This window comes from Stenella coeruleoalba (genome assembly GCF_951394435.1).
Source record: "Stenella coeruleoalba genome assembly, chromosome: 5".
Lineage (NCBI taxonomy): Eukaryota > Metazoa > Chordata > Mammalia > Artiodactyla > Delphinidae > Stenella > Stenella coeruleoalba.
The window spans coordinates 125,882,327-125,909,479 of record NC_137150.1 but is presented as its reverse complement, the minus strand read 5'-3'; the positions used below and the strand labels follow the sequence as shown (position 1 = coordinate 125,909,479).

Here is a 27,153-nt window from a genome sequence, read left to right as displayed (position 1 = left end):
AAAACAAAATAAAATTAGAAAGATAAAAAATATATTAGAAAAAATAAAACTATAATTGAAACAACTGCAACAAGCTAAAATAAAACTACAGCAGAAAAAAAAGGGTTGGGGGGGCAACAGGTCAAAAGGAGTGATCACTAATAATGTATAAAGAATAAAATAAAATTAGAAAAATAAAAGATTTATTAGGAAAAATAAAAATATTAAAAAATCAACAACAATGAATCAACAAGGTAAAAGAGAACCCCAATCTAAAAGAGGAAAAGAGAAAAGAAAAAAAAAAAAGAAGAGCCTTGGCTATGGAGGCGGAGTTTAGGCAGGGGTGGAACTTAGGCAGGGGCGGGGTTTAGGGTGGGGCAGGACCTAGGTGGGTGGGGGGTGACGTTTCAGCGTGGGGCGGGGCCTCTGCTTAGGACCTGCATAGAAAGGGAGGGGCAGCATGTCCAAAGGAGGGCCTCTGGAGTGTGGAGTTCTGGAGTTTGGAGGTAAGGCCCTGGGTGAGGGTGTGTGGGTGGGGTTTAGGCCCAATGCGGTTGGAGGGAGTCTCAGAGGGGGTCTCCGAGTGTAGAGGTGGGGCCCCGGCTTGGGGTGTAGGGGCAGGGCTTGGGCTCTGCACTGCGGGAGGGAGGGTCCGAGGGCAGAGGAGTAGACCCGGGAGCCCAGCCGGCTCCCCAGTGCTCAAGTGGACAGGGAAAGCGCTGGCCCCGTTCCCTTCTGTTCCTCTGCGCCCCTCCCTCACCGTCCCTGCTGGACCCCTAACCATGGGTGGGTCCCACTGGATGTAGGACGTCCTCCCCTCCACCAGCCGCCCCTCAGGGTGCTGGTCCCGGAGGTCCAGCCTTTGCTTTAGCTCCCCCTTCCCTCCCTCCCACTTTTTCAGGACCCGCACGGCTGGAGGGGGCCTCGGTGGGCAGAGGATCCGGCCCGGGATCTCAGCAGGTTCCCCAGGGCCCATGTGGGCAGGGGAAACCTGACCATGCTCCCTTTTGATCCTCTGCCCTCCCAATGGTCCCCCAGTTTCCACCTCGGACGTGGGATCCCTTCCCTTCTCCCAACTGCCCCTCAGGGACACCAGTCCCGTCCCGCCTCCACTTCTCCTCCCCCTTCACTCGCCCCACTTCCTACCCGGTCCCTGGGGGTTCCTCCTGTCCCCTTAGGTGTCCATGGTACCGCACCGGTGCTTGGTAGGTGCTCTCTTTTCTTCTCTTTTTTGTTTAAGACTCATTTGATTCTCAAAATAACCCTGAACAGCAAAGCAAATAGTGGGAAAAGAATCTGAAAAAGAATATATATATATATATATATATATATATATATATATATATATATATATATATATATGAATCACTGTGCTGTACACCTGAAACTAACGTAACATTGTAAATCAACTACGCTTCAATTTTTTTAAATAATAATAAAATAACCCTGGACAAGCAAAGCAAATAGTTGTTCCCCTTATTCTCCTTCATGAGCCTAACCTTCCAAGAAGGCTGATCTTATGTCCACAGCCCTGGATATATTTACATATTCTGCTCCATCTGCCTGCAATACCCCTGCCCAGTTTTGGCCTATTGAGATCTTTTTGAGCTTCCAAATCCCAAACTCTCGTGTCACCTCTCCCTTTAATTCTTTAATTAACACAAAGCATCTGTACTCTGATCATTATAATGATCATTATATATTACATGTGTGTGCTGTTGTTTTGATGTGTACATGTCAACTAATTATCCTGTACTAATTATAATCTCTTTGAGGGTGTGAATCAAATTTCTTGTGCATTCGTTTCTCCTGAAACAAATTACTAGGTACAAGCCAGTATTACAAATACGTGTCTTCAAGGAATTCTTCAGTTAGAAGATTTGTGATTCTTGGATCACCAGCATCAGCGTCCCCTGGGGACTTGCTAGAAATTCACATTCTCTGGTCCCACCCCAGACTTTCTGAATCAGCAATGCTGGGTTGAGGAATTCGCAGTCTAGCTTTTAACAAGCTGTCCAGGTGACTGTGATGCATGCAGAACTTTGAGAATTACTGATTTAGAGTGTATTCAACTTACAAAAAGTTAGTAAACAGGTGAGGATCTATTCTAGCCCACCAATAAGCCATTTAGATTTACCCATACTGTTATGTCCTAAATCCACATGATAAAAAACCATATACCACAAGAAGTATTTAAGGTGAAAACCTAAATGAAGTTAATATATTTAATTCATAAATATAACAGCTCCATTTATAGAGAAAGATACATAATTGCTGAATAGTCTTAGATGAAAAGATACACTTCTCATGATTAAATACTAAAAATCAAAACATAATTTTTTTAAATTATCAAATTGGTAATTTTTTAAACCTGTCATACCCTGTCATAACGGGGGCAAGTGAAAAGGAACTTCATAAGCTATTGATCATTAGATGGGTATAATCTTTTTATGGAACTGGTTGCCTCTCCCTAATAAATTAAAACGTACAGTCTTCTCTAATTTGACACCATATCCCTCCGGATATCCTGTGGAGAAGAGAGGGACATTTCTACTGTCACTTGAAACCCCTCAGGACTATTTATATTTTTTGATAAGCATCACTGCCTTTAAAATAACTATAAAGAAAGGACAAATGACATGCAGCAGACTTGGCTCCCGTTTCAGTTTATATTTATAAACTGACTCCTCTTCAGTTTATATTTCTCTCAGTTTGGTGTTCCGTGCCCCTAAAATTGTAGGGAAGTTGCAATACGTGATGTTGGCTGGAAATGTAGCATTTCAAGAAACTTAGGTGGAAATGCTTTTAAGTCCCGAGTCTAAATGATCAGTGAAAGTGTTAGACCATCTCTGTTTTTTTTCTTCCAAGGTTTTATAGTCCACTGTAACCCTAGAGATCTCAATTTCTATGCTATTCTGTAAAAAAAAGAACGGAAATACTTCCTAAAGCACTATTGCTTCCCTCCTCCTGTTTTTTAGGGTGTTGTCATCTGTCAAAACAAGTTCTTGGCAATTTTTTTTGATACTGAGAATGAACACTTGAAGCAAACCAACCAAATTTAAGTGTTTTGAGGATAATAATAATAATTACAGGAATAGCCTCTCGGTTTTCTGCTAAGAATTAATCAGAACAGTTTCCAGATTGCTGTTGGCAATGGCAGTTACCATGAGGAAAACAGAAAACAGAAGCTGTTTCAAGAAAAGTAGGAATAGATGAGGTCTGGGGGAAGTACATTTTTAATCTAGTACTCAGGCCTTGCCGGAATGGATTTCAAGTTTATAGGCTAAGTCTCTGCTTTATTTCTCTTGCCTTCCTTTTGGCAGAAAACCAATTTTCAACACTTCAGTTCCTTCTTTCCATCTTGATGGAGAAGTTTTCTTATACCTGAAGTACCTCTTTTGGGTATAAGAGAGGAATTAAGTTGAGACTGTCTGCAGAGTTACTGAAACAAAGTTATACACAAAAAAAGGCCTAATTTCCTGTCCAGTAAGTCAAATATTGTATGAATGTATGAGAGAGACCTTGCTTGCTTTCTAGATCTCTTTGATGTAAAATAAAGAGATGGGTCCACACCAACAGAGCAGGCTAGTGTGATGAGTGTATTGACTCAACAGCTCATAGCTTAGGCTTCCTTCACTGCCCTGTGTGATTTCTGCACCTTTGTACATCTGCCATGGACAGAGGAAAGTATCTGGCATTTGCTGGTTTGGTTGCTGTAAGTCCTTGGGTGTGAAAAGCACCTGAGAACTCATCCAGTGCACTCCCTGTGGAAGTTGTTATTCTGGAAGCCATGTGCTCTTGGGGCCAAGTGATGCCCAATAATGTTGGGGCATTCTTGTTAAAAATGCAGATCTCTGGGCTCCACCTCTGATTTACAAAGATCTTCATTTTCCTTACCCTACCCAGGTGATTCTTAAATATTCAAAAGTTTTAAAACTCATGTTTATATGAAGTACCAAAAATACAAGGATTCTTACAGGCTTAGATTATGTTTCTGTTGGTCTTAAACATCGAAGAATAGCAGTTGCTGTCATTGAAAATTAGCCATGTGGATTTCTAGTGGTGCTTATTTCCAGAGCAGTGACTATCTAAAATATTAAAGTGAAGAGCATTATTAACCTTGAAGTTCAAATTCATTGAGAATTTGTTTAGTTGTGACAGAGTTGGTGGCTGTTTTCTTTATCCACGTTAAGACTTCTTATTAGCTATGAAAAGGGATTGGCATAAACAGCTTATTAACTTAGATTAACTATGTCTAAAAGAAATGAACAAGAATAGGGCAGGCTTCAGTCAGCAAATGCTGTCTCTCTTAATGTTTTCCCCATTTGCTTTTTTTTTTTTTTTTTTTTTTTTTTTTTTGCGGTATGCGAGCCTCTCACTGCTGTGGCCTCTCCCGTTGCGGAGCACAGGCTCCGGACGCGCAGGCTCAGTGGCCATGGCTCACGGGCCCAGCCGCTCCGCGGCATGTGGGATCTTCCCGGACCGGGACACGAACCCGCGTCCCCTGCATCGTCAGGCGGACTCTCAACCATTGCGCCACCAGGGAAGCCCCCCATTTGCTCTTTTATTGCTTTCAGAAATTGTGAATTTACTACTCTACCTACCAGAATCTTTTCTTCCCTCTTTAGATTCTTCACTTTCAATTATTGATACTGACATTTTACTCAAAGAAACTACTGATTTAGGCTCTCTTCAAATCGAAAGTGATATTATTTTAATAAAGGATAAAAGGGAAAATTGACAAAATACACCTGGAGTTGTCAGCATTGTAAATGACAAACGGTAAAAGCTTAATCTTGGAGGATTGTCAGAGAGCCTAACATTAGCTCAGGAAGTGTGTGTCTCCATAGCGAATTGACAAAAAAAAATTACCAAGACAAGGCACGCTGGGTACCAACTTCAGGTGCCAGACCTAAGAGCATCTCATTCTGTTAAGCAGCAGTGTATGTATTTCTTTGATAATACAGGAATGCAAATTATATTCCTTTGCTACTTAAAGTATCTCCTGTGGAGACTTGGCATAAAAATCATACACCATCTATTTTTCCCCCCAAAGCAAGTAGACCACGTAACTGGAAATGTCCCAGATGTGTGAGGAAATCGTCCTTTGGAATTTTCCCTCTGCCTGTAGTGAAGGCAGGTAGCAGAGCAGCTAGCACTTGAGCACTTTCTTGGCAAATGGCCAGAAAAAGTACAGAAAATGAAAAGCCCCAAAGGTCAAGTATACTTTCCAACCTTGGACTGTGTCACATTTGGAAGAAATCACTTCCTTGTCACTTTTATGAAAGGGGCAGGACATAAAATTCACTGCTCATCCCTGGTGACCCACTGGTAATTCACACTCCTTTTCTCATCTTCAGCCATTACCTTTCCAAAAAAAGAAGAAGAAGAAAGCAGCAAAATCTCTTTGAAAAAGCTGTTCTGACTGATCTTCCTTTGATCTGGGTATGACTAGGGGGGCATTCTAGTCAACTCAGGCTGCCATAATAAAATACCACAGATTGGGTGGCTTAAGCAACAGAAGTTTTTTTTTTCTCACAGTTCTGGAAACTGGAAGTCCAAGATCAAAGTCTCAGCAAGTTTGGTTTCTCCTGACGCCTCTCTCCTTAGCTTGCAGATAACTGCTTTCTTGCTGGGTCCTCACGTGGCGTTTTCTCTGTACACAAGTGAGAGAGATCTTCCAGGCCTGTTGAAATAGGGCTCCACCCTATGACCTCATTTTACCTTAATTACCTCCTTAAAGCTCCTGTCTCCAAATACAGTCACATTAGGGCTTAAGGCTTTAACATATGAATTTGGGGGAGGGGGGGGATACAATCCAGTCCATAATAGTTGGCTACACCATGTTTTCGGATAGATCCAGTGTACCCCGTCTTCAGTATTCCGCAACCATCATCTATTTAGTGCATGTGGGTTCTTTCATCCTCAGAAAGTCAAGGGAGGCCATGAAAGACATTTTTCCTGCTTCTCTACCCTAAGTCACTGAAACCAGTTTTCATGTCAGCAGCCTTCTACTCTCTCTTTGTGAACTTCAAGTACAGACCTCTTTGATATATAAAAAGCATACACTTGACATGGATTGATTTGATGGATTTTTAAATGTTGTTCTTTTACTAATTTCTCCATATTCTTCTCTTCATCTCTAAGTGACGAAAGCCAAGCATTCCCAGTGTTGAGGCATAAGGACAGACCAGATAGGATAACAAAGTAGAGCGGGATAAATCCACAACCAGGTATTGGTAGCCATCTTTTCTCATGTCTTGAGCCAAAAGTCACAAATAACCTAGTTGTAGTAAACATTCATTCTGTAAAATATTCTATTCCAATCATCCATATTTCATACAAGAATAAAAGTAAAACTTTAGGCCCCTGGAGAAGTTTCATTAAGATCCAGCTTGTTGAATGGACTCTAAGTTAAAATTGATATGCTGAATGTTATAGATGACTCCAGCTATTTGAGCATCACTCCATTTAGCTGCTGAATGGAGATATGACCTACGTCACACTGGCATATGCAGACTCAGTTCTGGCATGAGAGAGGGTTATGCTTTCATCACCCTAGAGTTAATAAAACCTGAAACCTGCCAGGCATTTGCCATGCGTTGTGCTGCCAAGGACAATTCAGCTTCCAGCTTCTTAGAAAGAACATAACGTAACCTCTGTGTTTACAAGGTTTTTGAAACTGAGGCCCTTCCACTGCCTTGCTGAGCTTGTGTTGACACTGGTACCCAGAATTCCCATGCAGCCAGTGAGGGTCCAGAAAAGGAAGTGGATGGTTTCCCTGTAGAAGGGAATAGAGATGCTGAGAGCTGAAACAGAGAAACCTTTTGGTCTCCATTGAAGCACTTTCTGGTGTTCAGAGGGAAAACATCTCTGCACTGATGGCGCCAAATTAGACTATTAGATTACAGAGCTCTTCACTCCTCTCCAATCCACTTATTCCAGCTTTGAATAAAGGGCCCACTAAAAATCTACATTCTACTCTTGCATATTTATTTATAGTCAGAAATGGCTAACTCATTAGCAGATGGTTAATATATTCACTTATACGGGTAGTGTAATAGTTTCCTAGGACTGCCAGAACAAATGACCATAAACTGGATGGCCTAAAACAATAGAAATTTATGCTTTCACCATTCTGGAGGTTAAAAGTCTAAAATGAAGGTGTCCACAGGGTCATGCTCCCTCTGAAGAGCCTAGGGGAGTATCTGTTTCATTCCATTTTCTTGCCTCTGCTGTGGCTGACAATCACTGACGTTTCTTTGGCTTGTAGGTACATCACTCCAACCTCTGCCTGTGTGTCGTTTTCAATACGACCAAGAGCCCACCTGCCTCCTGTAGGGTCCATCTGGGACTGAGGGCCTTATTCTAGTATGATCTCATCTTTACTTGATTACATCTGCAGAGATCCCATTTCCAAATAAGGTCATATTCAGAGGACTGGCAGTTAGGACATCGGTATATTTTGGAGGGGGAACACAATTCAACCCATACCAAGCAGGGTTTTTTTGATTTTTTATATATTTTTTGGCCACACCGCACGGGCATGGGGGATCTTAGTTCCCCAACCAGCGATGGAACCCACGCCCCCTGCAGTGGAAGCGCAGAGTCTTAACCACCGGACTGCCAGGGAAGTCCCAGGCAGTTTTATTTTTAATTTCCTTTGACTTCTACAAATCCAAAAAATTGTCCAAGTTTCTTTCCAAAACACTATCAAATTTAAGTCAAAGGACTGCATGTTTTTTTATGACCTCTTCACTTAAAAAAAAATAATTTCCATATTTAACTGGTTCGAATTGTGAAAGGCTTTAAATCCTTTGCATTTGCTTGAGGCTGATTAATGAGTAAATTTGTAAACCATGACTGTTTTAATTAGCCAAGGTTAATTAATGTTTACTACACTTGGAAGATGAAAAGACATGGATAAATGCACCATAAGGTGAATCATTTTTTAATTTGTTGTTGAAGCTTATAGTATGTTCGAATAAAGACTGCTTATATCACAAACACACACACAAAAGGTTGTTGGAGCCCTGTGGTAATTAGTGTAGAGGGCTCTAAATTTTGAGGTTAGTTATTTACATATTATTGAAGATGATCATGTTTTGATACTGTATATTCAGAGAAAGCTAGTTATATTTTTAATCTGATTGTGTAAAAGGGGAAAGAATAGAAATCTGAGACCAAACTGATAACTCTTTATATAGTATATCATAATTTAAGATGAAGTCTGTTTTTTGTTTTTTTATTTCTGAGTTGAGACTTTTTCAGAGCAGGGTGGAGGAGGACTCTGCTGAGATGAAAATAACATTTTTAAGCAACTTTTTTGAAGAAGGGAAATTACTAGAATTCCATGTAAGTTTTCAACAGGAAAAGCATGAGGGGCTTGGACGAGGTCTAGTGCTGAGATTGGAAAGTGCGGAGATTAGAAACAGTTTAGAAGGAAAGACTAGGGCAAGATCCCTGTTACAAGGCAGCAAGGAGTATATCGTGGAAACAGTTGTCTCAGGCAGCAAAATGGGTTATCCATTCTTGGTGAGGAAGTGGTCATCTGGGGTAATTTTCCACCATGTTCAGTGGAACACACCTCTGGCACCAGGGTTCGTGGCTTACAGGGAACTTGAAGCAGAGCTGGCTGGCCTCAATAACAGCACCCCCATTTCATTTCATCATTGTCTGAAGGGAGAGTATATTCAAAGGTAAATTAGCAAAAGGTTTGGGTCTACTTTATTTTTTATCTCCTACACAGTTTTTTCACGTGTTCTTTGCAGAATAAAAAAAATAAGGTTGTTTTTTTTTTTTCATCATCTCATGGGTGCTCATACTGAAATGATTGGATTTAAGAGGGAGTGAGGGGAAGACCTGTGACGCTTTCTGGATGCAAAATACTTTGCTCCATGTCGTTCTTAACAGTAACCACCAATCTGATGTTATTGTTAAGCACAGCAGTTCAACACTGTAAAGAATTTTTAGTGAGGATGCAACACTTCACTGTGGATGGAACTGTTCATTATCTAGCAGAATTCAACGTATGATAAATCCCTCTGGGAGAATCTAATGTGGGCTTTTTTACTAAAATACCTGGGAAAATGGGAAAACTCCCATTTTCATGCCAGTGCTTCCCAGTGGCCTGTTTCAGTCTTTCCATAAGCTCTTCAGACCCATATTTCCAGGGGCTCCAGACCTCTCTACCATGATGTGTTGGAATATCACAAACTCAACGTGTCCAAATAGAACCTGTCTTTCTCCCCCCATATTTGCCCTTTTGATGGACAAAACTGAGGTCAAGAATAAAAATATTACCAGCCACCCAATAGCACCTCCACCCTATCCCAGTCACAACCTCCCTGGTGCACCTCCCACCACTTCCAAAGTAACACTGTTGTTCTTTGTATCACTTCCTTAAACATCTTTCAGTTTTTATCACTAGTGTACATCCTTGCCCACTATCTTCTTCCCCTTTTTTTAATGTTGACATGTCTCTTTAGGATTTTATAATCCTCAGGTTTCCCCTCTATCCTTTTCTTTTCTTTATAATTTACTTATTACTGAACTGCGGGCCACTCAACCCATGGAATAACCATAGTCTGGATTTTGCTAATGGCCTACTCTTCGTGCAGGTCAGTATATTCCTTCGCCCTGTGTGTATCCCACAAATGTAAAGCCCCTAGCTTCTGTCTAAGCTGCTTCCCTTTTCACCTCCCTTGTGTCCCAGGAACCAGAAGAGTCCCAGCTCTTGGGCAGCCCATCCTCTGTGCCTTGATCCATGCACTTGTAAATACTAGAACAGTAGCCTGTCTTCCTTAGCGAAGCTGTAATATCACTATCTCCCCCACCCCAAAGTCCCAGTTTGTTTCTTTCTCGCTCTGTCTATACCCCTTACCATAGCATTTGTATAGGAATTACTTTTATGCCCATCTGAGGCCGTGAGCTTTGAGTAAAAAGAAACTGCCTTAGTTATTTCCAGGCAGTTATTTCCTGCCCTGGCCTGGAAGATGTAGGATTGCTGAACAGGTGAATAAATGAGTGAATAAATGAATGAGCTCATTAATTAATAATAAAATGATTCTAATTTTCTTGACTCCAGATTAATTTTCTTAAAGTGAGTCCTTTCAGCCTCTCCACATCTGCTCTATTAACGCTTCCCCAAAGACAGACACTTTCCATCCATCACCAAGCTTCAGATGCCAAGCACTTTCCATCGCCAGGCTTGGTTCCCCCTATATTGTTAAGGGATCCCGTGAGTCCACTACTGCAGAAGAGAAAGGACCATTGCTGTTCTAAAAACGTTCACTGCAGAACCATTTTGTGTTAAAGAAAACAAACATAGGCCAGTGTGCAGAAGAGCATAGAGGGCTGATGTGGTTCTTTTCAACCTGCATAAATAAACCTTTCAGGTGCACTGCCATGCATACAAACATGATACGCTGTCTACAGGAACAGGAGCATCCTCGCTTGTGATTCGCGCTGACCTTATCCACCCCTGCCTGCACCCCTTGTACTTACCAGCATAAATCTTAGGCTCCTTGAGTGAAATCACCTATGTATGGATGTTGAAAATGTTACTTTCTACCATGAGCTAGCCAGCCTTGGTAACCGATACCTTACATCCTTCACAATACGGGCATACCTAAGAGATAATTGCAAACTCGGTTCCCGACCACCAGAATAAGGCGAATATCTCAATAAAGCTAGTCATGTGAATTGTTTGGTTTCCCAAGTGCATGTCAAAGTTATGTTCAAACTGTGCTGTACTCTTTTGTATGCAACAGCACTGTGTCTAAAAAGCAACGTACTTACTTCAGCTAGAAAATACCTTATTGCTTAAAATGCTAACCATCATCTGAGCCTTTATCGATCTGTAATCTTCTTGCATTGGTAACATCAAAAATCACTGATCGGGCTTCCCTGGTGGCACAGTGGTTGAGGGTCCGCCTGCCGATGCAGGGGACGCAGGTTCGTGCCCTGGTCCGGGAAGATCCCACATGCCGCGGAGCGGCTGAGCCCGTGAGTCATGGCCGCTGAGCCTGTGCATCCGGAGCCTGTGCTCCGCGACGGGAGAGGCCGCAGCAGTGAGAGGCCTGCGTACCACAAAAAAAAACAAAAAAAAAAAACACTGATCATAGATCACCATCCAAATATGATAATAATGAAAAAGTTTGAAATATTGCAACAATTACCAAAATGTGATCCAGAGACCAAAAGTGAGCAAATGCTGTTGGGAAAATGGCACCAATAGACTTGCTTGACACAGGGTTGCCAGAAACCTTCAGTCCGTAAAAAAATGGAAAGCACAGTAAAGCGAAGTATTGCCTTTATTGTATGCCTGTATAGAGTTCTGTCGATTAGGCATTTATCAGATAAGAATCAATTAGTGTGCACTGTTTTCATAGCATAGCAGAGAATGATTACTAGCTGTTGAAAGGGGCACTGTTGCCCATAGGGTGTCTCTTACCCAGGTAAGAAAGATTTCTCTCGCAAGTTTGGGAGAAGGTGCCAATCAGACAGGACCACTGCTTACAGTGCGCAGGTTGGACAGGACACAGTGGTAGGGGCATCACTCAGACTCCCTCCCTTGTCACGTGCAGCTGGGGGTACAGGGTGGAGCTGAAATGCAGTCTGCACAGAGCTTGACAAGCCATGTGCCCTATATGTGACTCGCATCCTGTGGGCTGGTGAGGGCCTGGCCTTTATCAGAAGTAAAGGTGATGTTTTAATCTCCAGCTGCTCTCTCTTAGTTGGTTTAGAGCTGAGGTGGAGCAAAAGGGGGGATATTGTGCTCAGATTGTATACAGCTGCCAGAATGACTTTGCATTTATAAAAATGTATGCAAGAGCAGTTAAACAGTCATTTGAGTCCTTTTTTAAAATAATCTTCCACATTATCCTTTCTTGTGCTCACTAAAAGCATGAGCGATTTTTAAAAACTGAAATGTGATACTGACCCAGATAGAGCAAACCTCAGGTTTTATTTCATGTTTCCAATTTACTGTATAGCGGAGAACTTACAAGTACAAAGAAACAAACAATAAACTGTACGAACTATGCAGAACAACCTACCAGAGAACAAAGAAATACATACTCTGGAATGGCACTGGAGAAATACGGATTCTTGTGATTGCGTCTCTCTGTGTCCTCAAATCTGATAACTCCAGTTCCAGGGGCCTTCTTCAGTAATCTTACAAAATTCTGTCTCCTTGACCACAGTCGTAACAACTAGATAATAAAGTGATGAGGGGACGAGATGAAATAATTGATTCTGTAAAGGATAAAACTATGTTAAAAATTATTTTTGGTGGGATGGCAAGTGAATTTTTGTTTCTTTTGTTTTCTTTGCACTGAATGTATATGACTCATAATTAGCACCAAACTACATTTTTATATAAGGAGGAATCACAGTGAAGTGATGCTGCAGGGGTTAGGCTCTTAAAGACAGTTTTGAAGAGAAAATTCTACATAATCATAATTACTTTGAAACTCCTTGAGCTTAGCCATAAAAGTATACATCTCTCAACTACCCCAAGACAGCCAGTTTTTCCTCTAACATGTGAAGAGACAACTGTCTTGCTAGATTGAAGGCCATAAGAAATCATTGACTTTTGTTTAAGGGATATAAGACATAAAAATCACATTTATTTTAATTTAGTTTGCAGAGGACATTTAGTCTGCATCTGCTTACATTCATGGACATATATGCATTTTCACTATATGTCTTAACCAGAGGAAAACATCCATACACATACAGGCTAAAGCTGGCGCTACAGATCGGCCCTTTACACTGAAATTCTTCACTATGTGTTGTTTCTTCAAAACTAGGGCACATTTATATATGTGAATTATGCCCTCAACACAGCATACTTTGAGATTCTTTCTGTAATATGTAAACTTGGTTTTTAGCTTAAACTTTTAGAAGAGTTTTCCCCTCAGGATTGCTTAGGCTCCTGACTACCCAGGCGGGACCAAGACTCCTACTGTGGTTGGAAATAAGATCAGGTCATTGGCTCAAGTTCCACAAGTAAACATGAAGTAGGAACTCTACTCTGTTTTTAGAAACCAGGGAGCCTGACTGACTTTTATCTTGGTTTCTGATGGCCATTGGTAGGTCTAAGTTGTTTGATCTGCGTTGTTTGAAAGTCAAAACGAAATTTGTCTGGAAAAGGAACTTCTTCTGTATGCTCCATTTTAAGCGAGACAAGCGATGCTTCAGGAGAATGTCACTTGCAACAAGGAGTGTTCTCACAAGTAACGTGTAGCCATGTTTGTATCACCTTCAGGGAGAGTTTGTTGCCATAAGTGGACAAAGCATGCTCCATTTAAAATCTCTGTCCAAGAAACTACTAAAGAAAAATAAACCCAGATTCAGACGTGGAGTCTGAATTTTGAGACCGTGAGAGATTTTCAGGGTTGATAGTGTAGCTAAAAATAAGAGGACTGACCCAGTTTTCTGGGAGGTCAAAATAAAAACTAGATTTGTGGAACAGTTTTGCTTTGTGATACTATATCTCATTTTTTCCTCATGTTGGAAAATATGGCAGCCTTGTAAATTTAAATCGCTCAAAATCCAAAGCAGTCTAAATATCTTAAATTTGACTCAGTCGGTGAAACCTAATGACAGTTCATGTGGCCATCATATTTATACCAGTTCATGTGGCCATCATATTTATACCAGTCTACCAGAGAAAGGGAAATCTAAAGAAGTGGGAGATGGGTGAGAGGAGAAACTGCTGCTGAGGGTGGACCATCAAAACAGGAGTGACAGGTAAGCCTCACTTAGAGAAGGGAGCAGTGCATGGCTGTGTAGCTGGGAACACCTGGCCTTTCAGCTCTGCCCCACCATCAAGAAACTCTGTGACCTTGGACGCCGGCTCTTTGATTACCTTGGTTTCTTCACATGTAAAAAAGATATCATTACATTCATCACTTTCCAAATCGATCAGAAATAATGTATGCAAAACAGGATGCTTGTGATGATAGATGTGGATGTATTTTTATAATATTTGTTACTAATCAAAGTGAAATAGCCACGTCCTCCATAAAATGTTTTTTTTTTCAATGGAATAGTGAGAAGGTTGCACTAGGAATCGGGATACTTGTGTTCAGATCCCAGTTCAGTTACCGATAACTTTACATATATTTCTCAAGGTTGGTGTCACAGTTTGCTCAACTGTCATTGAGGGTAGTAATCCCATTATGAAGGTTGATGTGGGTATCAAATGAGCTAACAGCTATGTAAAGGCCACAGGCATGGAAGGCGTCATTGGTGCCACTGATCTCATGCTATCAAGATATCATAGCATGACACAATTCCATCACAGTATTGCTGTTGCACCAGTCACACGCTGATCGAAACATCCCAGCCGTGTGCAGTAATCACTTGAAGACCACATAGGTTCTCCCCCAAATCAGCATTTCAAACAACTTCTGCTCCATTGAACTATAAGTCAGTCCATGCTTAAGACGTAAATTCAGTCTTTATAGGGGAGAGCACAGCAGTGAAGTATGTCCTCTGGTGCCCTCTACTTTTTAAAGTACATTCTTTTGCTCAGGGTCTGAATAACAATGACCTGTTTGTTTCCTGAACACTTTCCTGCTCTGGCTCCTATGTAATTTCCTGCCTGACAAATAGTCTGGCAAAACAAAGGAAATTCATAACTAGTCTTTCCTTTCCTGTGGCTTCCTGGTTCAGAAAAATGTTATCGTGAATGACAGCTTCAAGGCCATAGGGTGGGTTGGGTTTATGAACATGCCTTTGAGGTGTTTTGCAGCAAGGTTTCTTCTGGCAATATTGTTTCTTGGCCATCCTCACCTTTCACACCTTGTGTTTGTTTTGAGGCTTGTCTTGTAGGAAGGGGATAACAGGCCATTTTGTACTGATGCCTTTGTAGACCTCGTGGCAGTGGTCAGACTGTAATGTGCTTAAGACTCGCCTGGGATCAGATGTATTATGCTAAGTGAAATAAGTCAGATAGAGAAAGACAAATACTGTATGATATCACTTATATGTGGAATCTAAAACATACAGCAAACGAATGAATATAACAAAAAAGAAGCAGACTCACAGATACAGAGAACAAACTAGTGGTTACCTGTGGGGAGAGGGAAGTGGGGAGGGGCAATATAGGGGTAGGGGATTAAGAGGTAATCTGTATAAAATAAGCTGCAAGGATATATTGTACAACACAGGGCATATAGCCAATATTTTATAATAACTATAAATGGAGTATAACCTTTAAAAATTGTGAATCACTATATTGTACACCTGTAACTTATATAATATTGTACATCAACTGTACTTCAGTTTTTTAAAAATTGCCTAGGGATCATGTTAAACGTGCAGATTGTTTCCCTAGCTCTGGGTGGAACCCGAGATTATGCATTTCGACAAGCTCTCGGGATGCCCACACAGCAAGATTATAGATAACAGGATTCAAAGTGAAGAAACTACAAAGACCATCCATCCAACTTCCTAATTTTATGGATGAGGAACCAAGGCTTAGGGAGTTTCAGAGGCCATGGTGATGTTAAGTATAATGAACAGCGTGGCAGTTATATGCTAAGCCATGTATCAGACATGCACAGACTGTGATTGGAAAATTAAATCTGATCTCATCGTCCTGGTGTGGGCAAAATGCCTAGAATGGATGACAGCAGATTTATAGTAGAGCTTCCTGATGGGGAAAAAATTACATCCCTTTTATAAATACATCCAGTGCAGCTGTGGCAGTTGCAGGGGTGGCATGGTGGAGGGATGCATTGTATAGAGGTGTAATCCTCAGTCCTTTTAAATGCATAAGTAATCATTTGTTAAAATATAAGGATTGATCATGTGAGACTCTTCTGTTAGACAAGGTTGATAGAAAATTTCCATTTGGGGAAGAGGCTGCAGATAAATGTGTATTTTTCCACTAGGAACCAGAAGAATCAGAAGATTGGGGAAAAATGAAGATAGCGATGCAGGGTCAGTTCTATACTGTAGAAAAACCAGCAAGCCTGAGCATGTTCACTGGTCTCCAGATCAGACCTTGAATAGCCGTATTTCACAAGGGAAAAGACTGAGCTTGGACCTCCTCTATGTGAAGGACATTTCCCACCCACCCCAAATGTGTTTAAAGGATGGAAAAGGTAGTTCAGTAATTACAACTGAAGCTTGTAGAAGAACTGATTTAATGTTTATAAACTTCATTTTCTTGAAACCTAAAATATGGCAGTTAAACTTTTAGAAGGAGTTTGCCTAGTGGATTAATAATTAAAAGAAGAGCATTAGGTGAATTATCTAGGATTCATCTGTTTCCCATTCATAGTCCTTTATGAGGCCATTTCTCTCAAAATGAATTATCATGGAAGTCCATTGCTTCTACAAAAACAAAATATGTTAGTCATTTGAAGTTGAAATCACCACTGGGGGATCTCTTTTGATGTTGCTTTCTTTTTTTAAAAAAAATTTATTTATTTATTTATTTATTTATTTGGGGGGGGCCACGTTGGGTCTTCCTTGCCGTGTGCAGGCTTTCTCTAGTTGGGGCGATGCACGGGTTTCTCACTGCAGTGGCTTCTCTTGTTGCGGAGCACAGGCTGTAGGTGCGCAGGCTTCAGTAGTTGTGGCTCACATGCTCTAGAGCGCAGCCTCAGTAGTTGTGGGGCACGGGCTTAGTTGCTCCGCGGCATGTGGGATCTTCCCGGACCAGGGCTCGAACCTGTGTCCCCTGCATTGGAAGGCGGATTTTTAACCCCTGTGCCACCAGGGAAGCCCTGATGTTGCTTTCTTTAAAATATTTTAAATACTTTCAATGATAGCTAAGTGGTGAGGTGTTTCATTTTCTTTCTCTTATTTACTATAAGTATGCTTGATATACATCTTCGAAACATTTTTAAGAGGGCAACATACAGTGGGGTTCATTTCATGTTTAATATTTGAAATTAAACATCTTTTTATTGTTTACACTGTAGTTTAAATATTACCACCATTGAATTCAGTTAAGTATTTCCACTTTTAACTGCAAGGCTCATATGCTTGGGTATTACAGAAGATATTTAACTACAGAGGTAACTGCTGCAATTTTGGGCAGTATCAGTTAGCCTTTAAGAAAATAAAGAGTCTTGGGGGGAATGTGCCTTTTAGTTTAATACAGCAGTTGGCAAATGTAGATGCTTAAAAGCTTTGACATCCCAATATATGCCATCAAAGCATTGTAATAAAATATTAAATTAATTCAGATAAAAATCCATCGGGGCCACCGACATAGTAGAAGTGTGGTTTCTGTGTAGTTAGTCTGGCCACAAAATTCAAAGATTAAGTCCCACTCAGAATGAACAATGAAATGATATTTGGCTTTGAATTTTTTTTTTATCATAAGAGAAATTGCCTGGTGCCAATTGTGTTAACAGTTGGTAAAATCCTGAGCCCTTAATAATGTCAAGAAGTAGGTTGCCATCTTAGACATTTTATGGTCAGAAAATTGAATCCTACTCCAGCTAACAGTAATCCATCATTTCCACCCTCTTTTCTTCCCTTAAACCCAACACTGACCTCATCGTTCCAAGTGAGATGACCAAAGGTGGTTGTTTCTAAATCTCCTATGTTAAAGAGAGATAGGAAAGTGGATTTCTGCTTTGGTACCAAAAGTTTTTTTAAAGCTTAAGTGCTTCTCAGTCTGCCAAAAATGTAATGTTTGTTGAATGTTTTGTTCTTTCATTTTCTGAAAATGAATATAATAAACCAGGAAAATTAACCACCATGGGGCTCTACATTTTAGCAGCCATTTGGAGGAAATTTCCTGCCAACAGTGTAAAAGAGAAAAGGGGGCACACCATGATTTGCTGCAATCTAAAATGCCGTGCCTATTTTATGAAGCACAGATGTAAGATTTTCCACTGTGACCGTTCCCTACACTATCTTTTTTACTGCCATGGCTGAGATGGGTACAGGACTCCCCCCAGCTCCCATGCCTGGGAAATGCCTATTTGAGGGGACAAAAGCAGTAACCATTCCATAGGGCTCATGGTGTTTAAGTCAGCTTACAAGGTAAATGTGGAAGACATTATGGAAGTCATGCTTATAATGCCTGGGTTCTCCATCTACTCTGTAAATGAACAGTCCAGTGATGAGAATAAGAGTGACCCTGGATAGGTAGGGGTTAAATCAGGGAGGTTGGTGTTATGTAGCCCAGGACTTGGATTTCAGCACTGATGCTTACTGGCCATGGAATCTTGAAGAATCCATTCACCTCTCCCGGCCTCTGATTCATGTTCTGTAAAGGTAATGATGCCTGCCTCATAAAGTTATTGGGAGGAGAGCTGTAGAAGAGGGGGCATTGGAGCTGGGCCCTGAAGAGTTCATTATAGTTTATATAAGCAGAGATGGGCTTCCCAGGTAGCAGGAACAGAGAGCAAAGGTGTGCTGAGGGGAATGCATGGTCCCATCTGAGAGTATTCCAGACCGTTCAGATGTGGTATTATGATTCTGACACCAATTCCAATGTGTGGAGTTCTCCCCACACCAACAAGTGATTCTCCAGCGTTAGCTGAGTGTCCTACAGTTCAACCCACTCCTGATACTACTACCTGGAAGGTAGCGTCAGAGTCCACAGGTCAAGCAAGGGCTTAGTCCCACAAGACTGCCCACCCCACTCCCCTCCACAGCCAGTCTCGAGTCCTGGCTGTCACCTGGCCTTCTGATGGCCATCTGTGAATCAGAGACTCCAGCCACCTCCTCCTTAGGTTCTATTAACTTCCTAGAATGGCTCACAGAACACAGATAAATGTTTTACTTACTGGATTTTTAATAAACTAGCAGGTTTATTTAAAAAGGATTTAACTCAGGAACAAGAGAAGGTTAGGGCAGAGTATGTGGGAAGGAGCTCAGAGCTCTCCTGCCCCCTCCCAGCCCAGCACGCTCCCACATCTCCACATCGCGTGTTCACCAATGCTGAAGCTCTCCTAACCCTATTCTTTTTTTTACATAGCATATTTTTTAAATGTTTACTTTCTAATTGTTATGAGTATATAATACAGCTGAGTTTTTATATTGACCATGTATTCCGCAGCCTTGCTAAATTCACTTAATTTTTTTCTTCCCTTTTTTTATTGAGGTATACTTGTTTATAATATTATATAAGTTTCAGGTGTACACCATAGTGATTCACAATTTTGAAAGCTTATACTCCATTTATAGTTATTATAAAATGTTGGCTATATTCCCTGTGCTGTACAATATATCCTTGTAGCTTATTTATTCTAAACATAGTAGTTTGTACCTCTTAAACCCCTATCCATATCTTGTCCCTCCCCCTCCCCACTGGTAACCAGTTTGTTCTCTTTATCTGTGAGTCTGTTTCTTTTTTGTTATATTCACTAGTTTGTTGTATTTTTTGGATTCCTCATATAAGTAATATTATACAGTATTTGTCTTTTCTCTGTCTGACTTATTTCTCTAAGCATAATACTCTATAGGTCCATCCATGTTGTTGCCAATGGCAAAATTTCATTCTTTTTTATGGCTGAGTAATACTCCATTGTGTGTATATGTACCACATCTTCTTTATCGATTCACCTGTGGTGGACACTTAGGTTGCTTCCATATTTTGGCTATTGTAAATAATGTGAACCCTATTCCTTGGGGTTTTTACAGAGGCTTCATTACATAGGCATGTTTGATTAAATCATTGGCCATTGGGGGTGAGGCTGAAAGTTCTAACCTTCTAAGCATGTTGTTAGTTCCCCCTGGTGACAAGCCCCCATCCTTAGGTGACCTAGGAGCTTTTCAGAAGTCACCTCATTAATGTAAAAAGACACCTTTATAGGTCACATCACCTAAGAAGTTCCAAGGGTTTTAGTACCTCTGTGCCTATAAAGACCAAATAAATATTTCTTATTGTAAATCACAATATCACAGGTGTATACAGCAAAGAGCTGTGAGCCTCATGGCTAAAAAGATGTGGTGGGCCCAGATCCCAGAGGGCCTTTAACATTTGTCAGAGGAGTTTGGGATTAAGTTATTAGAAACCAAGAAGCCATTGAAATAGGGTGGAGCCATTCCTTAATATCAGGAAAAGATCTGGGAAACAGAGGGATAAAAATTAGAGGAGGGAGAGCACTGAGGAGAGAATTATCACAATTATCCAGGCAAAAAGTAATGATGGCTCAAGGGAGGTGGGTAATGGAAAAGAGGAGTAAGAAATGAATAAGAGAGAATCCAAAAATGGAATTAAAAAGGAGCCGTCAGTAATTCAAGTATGGGACACAAAAATATAGAGTCACAGATGGTGCTGAAGGTTTCAAGCCTGTGGCTGGGAGAATAGTTCTGCCATGATTAGAAAATGGGAAGGCAGGAGGAGAGCCTTGAGCTCGGTTTTTTTGTTTGTTTGTTTGTTTGTGGTTTTTTTTTGCGGTATGCGGGCCTCTCACTGTTGGGGCCTCTCCCGTTGCGGGAGCACAGGCTCCGGACGCGCAGGCTCAGCGGCCATGGCCCACGGGACCAGCCGCTCCGCGGCACGTGGGATCCTCCCACACCGGGGCACGAACCCATGTCCCCTGCATCGGCAGGCGGACTCTCAACCACTGCGCCACCAGGGAAGCCCCCCAGTTTTGTACATACTAAGTTCATGGAAGATCTAAGTTAATAGTTCCAGCAAACTGTTAGAAATACGTACACTAGAGTGGGAGGGAGAAGTCAGAGCCGGGGAAATACATTTCAGATTCAACCAAAAGTAGGGGGTCCTTAGCATTTCAAGAGTGGATGGGATTTCCAAATGAAGAACTGAAGAAAGAGATGGAAAGAGGTACAAGAAGAAAATGACAGAGACGAAGAGATTAGAAAAAATGAGCAGAGAGTTACTCAGAGAAATCACAGGAAACAAGCTCAGTACTGAGTATACAAGGCAAAGAGAGAAAAATTCCAGATGGAGGAAGAGGTTAAGTGATGGTAAATGCCACAAAGACACCAAGAACAACATGGTGCCAGGTAGGGCCAGGAGCTGATCCCGCTGGCAAAGGTTATTCATTCCCTCACAAGATGAACATGTAAGCACCAATAATTATTCCAGAAGATCCTCTCTTTACATTTTAACTACTTAACAGTCACAAGCATAAGATTTATATAAAAGACCCATTTAATTTATTAAAGTAGATATTGGCTAAGTTATTAGCCATTACCTGTGACTCTGTAAGACATGAAAAAATTGGAAGAAATGTAATGCGGGCCTTTTATCTGTATGGGAAAGGTCATTGCAAGCATCAAATATTGAATTTTAGAATGGTACCCCAGCAAATAGATATATATTATAACTCAAATTAGACTTCAAGAGGACCGATTTGCTTGAGATTTTATCATTTAAAATATCTTGCAATAAAACTGACTTCATAGAAGGACATTAATCTCATACTTTAATGCTAGTCTGTCAGACTGTTTTAATAGATATATTTGAACAGAATTTTAATTTTTCAGATAAATTTTTTGTGAATTTAGAAGAGAATGTGAAGGATAATAGTAAGATGTTACAAATCAAATTTAAATCCTGATTTTACTTTTTTCATTTTCTACATCAATAACACTAACCAGTGATTGGTTTGAAATATATAATACAGTAAACTCTTGACAGAGGTATGATTAGAAAGTTCTGATTAATGTTATTGTTGATAGCACACATGCTATTTATAAGTCTCTAATGTTAAAAATACGTCACACAGAAAAACCTGGTGAATCTTTGGCAACATAATAAGAGAATCACAGACCTTGTGATACTCAGTTTTTAAAACTGCAGTTGCACTTAGTACAGAGTTATGTTCCCAGCTCTTTTTTCCAGTAAAAATGCATTTCAATAATGAAATGTGTAATTTGGGAATTTTCACTGGTCTACAAGAACTTCAGATAGGTTGATTATGTTCCATAAAGTTGATTTTGTTTAGTCAGTTTTAAAAAGGGGTAACTGATAGTATTTTTTGAAACGAGATGCAAACAAGACGCAGCAGAGAAAGACAGGATATTTGGTTTGAGAGCCATGAGAAATGTTGGCAGGCGGGGCTGTTTATCCCACAGAAGAGAAGGCTGGAGCAGAGCTTCACGTCTGCAAAGCCAAAACTGGCCTTCTTTGTTGCCTCAGAACATATATCGTGCAGCACCTGGGAGCCTTTGAGAAAGACAGATTTTTTTTCAAGGCAAAACAATGAGAACTGTTGAAGAATGGAGCAGGCAGGCGTCCCATCACGCTTTTCTTGTCCTTAACACATGTTCATGGAAAGACTAGGGACTCACTGGATATGTCCTTCAGCTTGAAAGAAACTGTACCTTGCATACTGCCGCCACTCCACTGCAAACACCCCGCCAAAGCATGCTCTCATTCCTCTGTGATCACAGCAGACTAGGACAGAATGGCCGTTGACCTCTCAAGGTTTTTCACCACTGGGGGGAGTGGTGCAGCGGGTCAGAGCATCAGCCTTGGCCTAAGCCACTCTACCTGGGCTCAAATCCCACCTTGGGCATTGCTAGCTATGATTTTGTGTAAGTGGCTTACCTACCGTGTGCCTCAGTTTTCACATCTGTAGGATGGAGACGATAATGGTACCCACCTTGTGGCTGTAAATAAGATCATACATGTCAAGTAGTTACACTCGTGCCTGGCAGACAGCAGTTGGTAGCCGCTGCTGCTCCTTCTGTTGTGATGGTTGCTGTTACTCACCAAAGACATGGCTCTGTTTTGTTTAGATGAGCTGCTTCAGAAAGAGCAGAACTACTCGGACGATGTCTTGGCCAACATGATCAGCGAACCAAGGATCAGTTATGGCAATGATGCTCTCATGCCATCTTTGACTGAAACCAAAACCACTGTGGAGCTTCTTCCCGTGAATGGAGAGTTCAGCCTGGATGATCTCCAGCCCTGGCATCCTTTTGGGGTCGACTCCGTGCCCGCCAACACAGAAAACGAAGGTAAGAAGCCCAGGAGGGAACAAGTGTTCAGTCTGGTTGTATAATCTCTCTCGTGTTCTTAAGAGGTGACTTTTGATATGAATTTTTAAAAGTGCTTTCTCACTGAGAGGTATTTTGTTGCTTCTGGAATGAAAGCACAATATTCAATTAGTGTTTATGAGACAGTGACCTAGAATGCACACCTCTGAAGAAAACAGACATGTGATAAAACTGTGGAAATCACAGTTCACTCAGTGGAGAGAGAAAATTTTTTTTTCTTTTGTGGCCACACTGCGAGGCTTGCGGGATCTTAGTTCCCCGACCAGGGGTTGAACCTGCGCCCTCGGCAGTGAAAGCACAGAATCCTAACCACTGGACCACCAGGGAATTCCCAGAGAGAGAAATTTTGATGGGGCCTGCATAATTGGAGGTTTGAAAGCCACCAAAATAGTCTTCATTGGTTATTTATTCTAGTGCATTACATTTCAGATCACATTAAATGTTAAAGGCAAAGATAAAGAACCACTTATGTCATGAAAAGTAATTTGCTTAAGAGTTATACAATTCTGTGTTTGGAAAGTTAAATATAAGGCAGCTGTCAAAATTAAGAAGCACATTGACCTAAACATTTCTTCTATGATAATTCAGAAAAGCAAGATTTTCTCTGTCAACAAACTTGCACAATGGATTATGTACTTTTCATTCACGGGGATTTCTTAGCAGAAATTTTCAAATAATATCTATTTAGGAGAGAGAATTTTTTAGTCTTATTCCATATCATTTTACATGTTCAGAAGTATAAAATTTTGAACATAGGAACACCTTGATTTCGAGATACTAATACCTTGTTTTTCAAGAACACACAGGATTTTTTTTTAATAAATTTATTTTATTTTTATTTATTTTTGGCTGCGTTGGGTCTTTGTTGCTGCACGCAGGCTGTCTCCAGTTGCAGCAAGTTAGGGCCACTCTTCATTGTGGTGCGCCGGCCTCTTATTGCAGTGGCTCCTCTTGTTGCAGAGCATGGGCTCTAGGCATGCAGGCTTCAGTATTTGCAGCACGCGGGCTCAGTAGTTGTGGCTCGCGGGCTCTAGAGCGCAGGCGCAGTAGTTGTGGCGCATGGGCTTAGTTGCTCCGCGGCATGTGGGATCTTCCCAGACCAGGGCTCGAACCCGTGTCCCCTGCATTGGCAGGTGGATTCTTAACCACTGTGCCACCAGGGAAGCCCGAGAACACATAGGATTTTATCTGTGGTTTTTCTTTGTTAAAGAAGCAACTTTTGACAGTAATATTTTGACAGTAATAAATATGGATATATGTAGTATGGATACCTCAAAATACAATCACTTACTCCTCAGACTAAATATAAATCCAATATTAGACCATAAGTGCACTGGAGAAGCTTTTTTTAATTTTTTTTTTTTTTTTTTTTTTTTTTTTTTTTTTGCGGTACGCGGGCCTCTCACTGTTGTGGCCTCTCCCGTTGCGGAGCACAGGCTCCGGACGCGCAGGCTCAGCGGCCATGGCTTATGGGTCCAGCCGCTCCGTGGCATGTGGGATCCTCCCGGACCGGGTCACAAAACTGCGTCCCCTGCATCGGCAGGCGGACCCTCAACCACTGCGCCACCAGGGAAGCCCGAGAAGCTTTTTTTTAAAGAACCATTGCAGAAAATCTTGATATGGACTGTTTCCATAACATGAGTAATCACCCCAAATGTGTTTCATTAATTTGGAAAAAGGTACCTTCTAGTAATACTATATGACCATAAACAGCAGTGTTATTTATAATATAAAAATAATTAAGACTACCATTTATAAAAATAGTTCTAACATAGAGGAAAAGAATTTAAGGATACTTAGTTATCAAAGATCTGGGTGACTTCCCTATTAAATTGTATTATTACTAGAATGCTAGTTTTGTCATTTTTTAAGATAAATACATTTTGGTCATTTAAAATCCTCATCAGTCAGTCTCTAATGAGATTTTTTTGTGAAAAATTTTGTAAACTGAATTTTGTAAACATTTTGTAAACTGAACACACACAAGTTTTTTTCTTTTCCTTTAGGATACCGTGTTGTTTAATTGATGGAGAAATAGGTAACATGTATGGAGTCTTAACAAACTTTGTTTGGTAGAAAATTGCAGTCCTTAATGCCCTTTTTATACCAAATAATGTTAAATGTGTAGTTTGTCACTTATGTCCAAGTTTTAGCTTTTTATGGAAAAATTTAAATACATAGATTATTCTCTATTTTTATTAAAAATTGCCTCTGCCATTGAGAACTTACTCATCTCCAATGTGATTCTAAAATTATAATTTATAAAGAATTAAATATCAATTTCTTATAATTTAAGACCTTTTCACGTCTTTTAAATATATGTTTGCTATAAATGAAAAGTTCCCATTTAATATTTTCCATTATTTATTGATTTTGGAAAAGTAGGATAAAACATACTTTAGAGTTTACCTTAATCATTTTTATGAACACACACACAAATAATAGAGGATAAATTTGTACAAATTGTAATTTGTACTACAAATTGTACTACAAATTTGTACTGCGAATTGTAATTTATTTATGGTAAAATTTATGGAAAGGGATTTAGAAAACTCACAACGTAAGCTAAGTTAGCAGCAGAGTAAAATTAATTTACAGACATTAATGTGGATGTTTGTTGTCATATTTGGTATTTCCTTTAGAAATGTGAACTGTGCAAAGTTTAATGAAGATAAAAGACACTCCAGCCCCTGTTTTATGTTAACTCTTCAAATTTAGTGAATACGGTGAAATGCAATGAGCCTGGTACCACAGACCACAATAGAGAATAGCAAAACGTTATAAACATTCCAGAAGGTGCTTCACTTCCTGAATTTCAGAATTTCCCTTTCTCCATCAAATCTTGAGAGCTCAACTGCTTTATATATCAATATCAGCCTACATGTTTCCTTGGTGTCTTTAATGAGTTAAATTTAGCTTTGCATTTATCATATTAATAGCATAAGTAATACCGCAGTTAAATAAATCTGCTCTTATACGCCCTAAGCATTTTATCTTGACTCTATGTGTACTCATAGGCATATATATGATCTCCACTAAAAATTATACGCCTTCTATCAATATTTAAACATGCTTCTTATGTTAAAATTTTTAAATAGTAGCCAAACTGATCCATTTTGTTTAGAAAAAAAATGGGATAATGCTAACTGTTCCTTTTACGTAGAAATATAAAAAGGAACTATTTCATTTCACTAAAGCCACTTCCTGAAATCCCACCCCTGATGCCATTGTCAGCACTCTCAACTGTTTTCCTGTTCTTCTGCCCCTTAAGAATTCCCTCAAATCAAACAAGAAACAAGGCAGTGATGGTACAAGTTAGAAAGCAAGCTGTGATTTTTTTTTTTTCTCCTTCTCTTGCCAAATAATCCAAAAAAAACTGGATTTATCCTGGGTTTCCCCAAAGTGATCAGTTTACCCAAGGTGATCAGTTTTTGGAAGGTCAAGAACAAAAATGGTTTGGAGATACCCCAGAACAGCAATGGACTGAACACACACACCAGGGCCCTTGAGTATTGCCAAGGTAGGTGCCCAGTTGGACAAAGTCCATGACTGAGTGCCTCTGGATCCCTGACCAAGATACAGCTATTACATTGCCTAGGCCTCATCAAAAGAGCTAATATTCAGGGCTTCCCTGGTGGTGCAGTGGTTGAGAGTCCGCCTGCCGATGCAGGGGACACAGGCTCGTGCCCCGGTCCGGGAAGATCCCATATGCCGCGGAGCGGCTGCGCTCGTGATCCATGGCCGCTGAGCCTGCGTGTCCGGAGCCTGTGCTCTGCAACGGGAGAGGTCACAACAGTGAGAGGCCCGCGTACCGCAAAAAAAAAAAAAAAAAAAAAAAAAAAGAGCCAATATTCTTGTTAAATAAGGGTGTTATTGACAAACAGCAAAATCTTACATAAGAGTATTGGAGGCAATAATATGTAAGATCTCAGAGCTTGAGTTCTGGTTTTCACCATCATCAGACCACCACTCCTTTTATAACATTTTGAAAAGTCTCTCTAACAATGAATCTTAAACTGAACTGACAGAGTTTGGTAGGGGAGTCAATACCATGGATGTAATTTATAGTAAGTGTTTCAATGAGTGTTCAGGCTTGACTACCAGTGGAAACAATGGCAGTCAGGTGTTTGCCCCCTTATGGATGTGACAAATACAGATGCAGACTGATACAGGGGCCCTGAATTAGTTTTTCTTTCTTCATTTTATCCAATGGTG

The 27,153-nt window shown here is 40.6% G+C and overlaps 1 protein-coding gene across 2 annotated transcripts in view; it reads left to right on the top strand.

Annotated features, from left to right (window-relative positions):
* The window catches only part of APP (amyloid beta precursor protein), a 274,061-nt gene that overhangs the window by 223,212 nt on the left and 23,696 nt on the right, over positions 1-27,153 (top strand). For both annotated transcript variants that reach the window (XM_079921899.1, XM_079921898.1), the window contains exon 14: positions 22,678-22,899. In XM_079921899.1, coding sequence (XP_079778025.1) covers positions 22,678-22,899 — 222 coding nt within the window. The remainder of the gene's footprint in view (positions 1-22,677; positions 22,900-27,153) is intronic.